The sequence below is a fragment of the Tupaia chinensis genome, unplaced genomic scaffold (genome assembly GCF_000334495.1).
Source record: "Tupaia chinensis unplaced genomic scaffold, TupChi_1.0 Scaffold138060_1, whole genome shotgun sequence".
Lineage (NCBI taxonomy): Eukaryota > Metazoa > Chordata > Mammalia > Scandentia > Tupaiidae > Tupaia > Tupaia belangeri.
This window is the reverse complement of record NW_006197961.1, coordinates 1,485,154-1,486,771: the sequence shown is the minus strand read 5'-3', so window position 1 is coordinate 1,486,771 and position 1,618 is coordinate 1,485,154. Positions and strand designations below refer to the sequence as shown.

The 1,618-nt window shown below is 67.4% G+C and overlaps 1 protein-coding gene across 1 annotated transcript in view; it reads left to right on the top strand.

Moving 5' to 3' along the window:
- Positions 1–1,618, top strand: part of RFX1 (regulatory factor X1) — a gene marked incomplete in the record, with an annotated part of 48,718 nt that overhangs the window by 14,402 nt on the left and 32,698 nt on the right. Inside the window, 1 exon segment of the mRNA XM_027776778.1 lies at positions 1,389–1,498. Coding sequence (XP_027632579.1) covers positions 1,389–1,498 — 110 coding nt within the window.

Genomic DNA, 1,618 nt, shown 5'->3' with positions numbered 1-1,618 from the left:
GGGGGGATGGCCACGCCGCAATCCCTTCTCCTCCATTCTCCTCTCGGGATCTTGGGCACGCACGCACACGCGCCCGGCGTGAGTTTAGCCACCGGGTCTGGGACTTGAACCTCAGTCCACTACATGGGAGTCTAGCGACGTAGCCGTTACGCCAGCTGCTGGTCCCGAGTGTGAGGTCCGTGTGTGCACCTGGGGGCCCTGGCGGGGGACCTTGGGTGAGTCACTTCCTCCCCTGGCTCCCCGGTCCTTACCTGAAAATGGGTCATAAAAGCCAGCACGGCCTCCCGCCGCCCAGAAGAGCCCAGCACAGCCCCTGGTGTACCGGGAGCCATGGTGTCCGCCACCATCACTGGCTCCTCACGTCCTTCAGTCCTGCCAGGGCTTGGGTAACCCCTCTGAGCCCTCCAGGAGACATCCCCCCGGGACGGGGTGGCTGGAGCCTTGGGTGCTTCCTAGGCACAGCGGGGGGCGGTGCATGGTGTCCCCAGCCCCACTCTGGCTTCTGGTGCTGCTGTGGGCCAGCCAGGTCACAGAGGGAACAGGAAAGCCGGTGTCCCCGCTGAGGTGCCTCCTGGGGACACTCTCCATACCCCCCCCGCCTTCTCCCCCTTAATCACCCAGAAGTGTATGAAATTGGACCTGCGCCGGCTGGCCTGATAGGATCTCGGGTGCCAGCCTCCCTCCTCACCCCCGGGGGCCCCGCCACGACAGGAAGGCCTGGGGATGCGCTGGGCACGCACTGGCAGGGAGGGGGGGTTTATTCCAAGAGGGCTTGCCACAGGAGCTCTGTGCCCACTGGGGGGATTAGCTCCCCAAGGTCGGGGTATAAAGCCGCGTGCGTACCCTGCTGTGCCTCCAGAGGCAGGCGAGGAGCAGGAGGGCCAGGCAGTGCCCCGGGAGCAAAGGGGGTGGGCGGAGGCCATGTTCTATGAGTGTCTCTTCTCGGCCGCCTGTCAGCGTGAGTTCCCGCCCCCCAGTTCCAGGCCCCTAGGTGTCCCCACCCCACTGAGGACAGGAAGGCCGGGAGGGGTGCTTGGCAACAGGCCAGCCAGGCTTTCCTGGGAAGGCAGCGGTCACCCCAGTGATGGTGGCCCCGGGCCTTGGTCCCTCCGGAGTTGGCGGGACCCCCGGGCGGCCACTTCCCTGCCTGCCCACATGTCCTGTTTGGAAAAAAGCAGTCTAGTCCTCTAGGTGACCCCTTCTGGTCCCACTTGAGGAGGAGGAGGGTTGTGGCCCCCCGAGATGGGTACGGACGGGCCAGCTGGGGGCAGGCAGGACTCCTAGCCTTGCTGGGGCCGGTATTGGGCTGCGTCATCCACCCCAGACGGGCTCAGGCTCCAGGTGGGGACAGGGCAGCACAGAGCTGACCCGGCCATGCCCCCCCACAGAAGGTGCCATGCGGGCCAGCGAGACCGTGTCCGAGGCCAGCCCAGGCTCCACGGCCAGCCAGACCGGCGTCCCCACTCAGGTGGTGCAGCAGGTGCAGAGCACGCAGCAGGTAGGACGCAGCCCCCGGGGCCAGGGGGGCGGGGACAGTGCACGCGGGGGCCTCGCCTCGGCCGCCTCCCCCCCACCTTCCTGCCCGAGCCATCCGCCTCCCTACCCTTATCAAGATGGC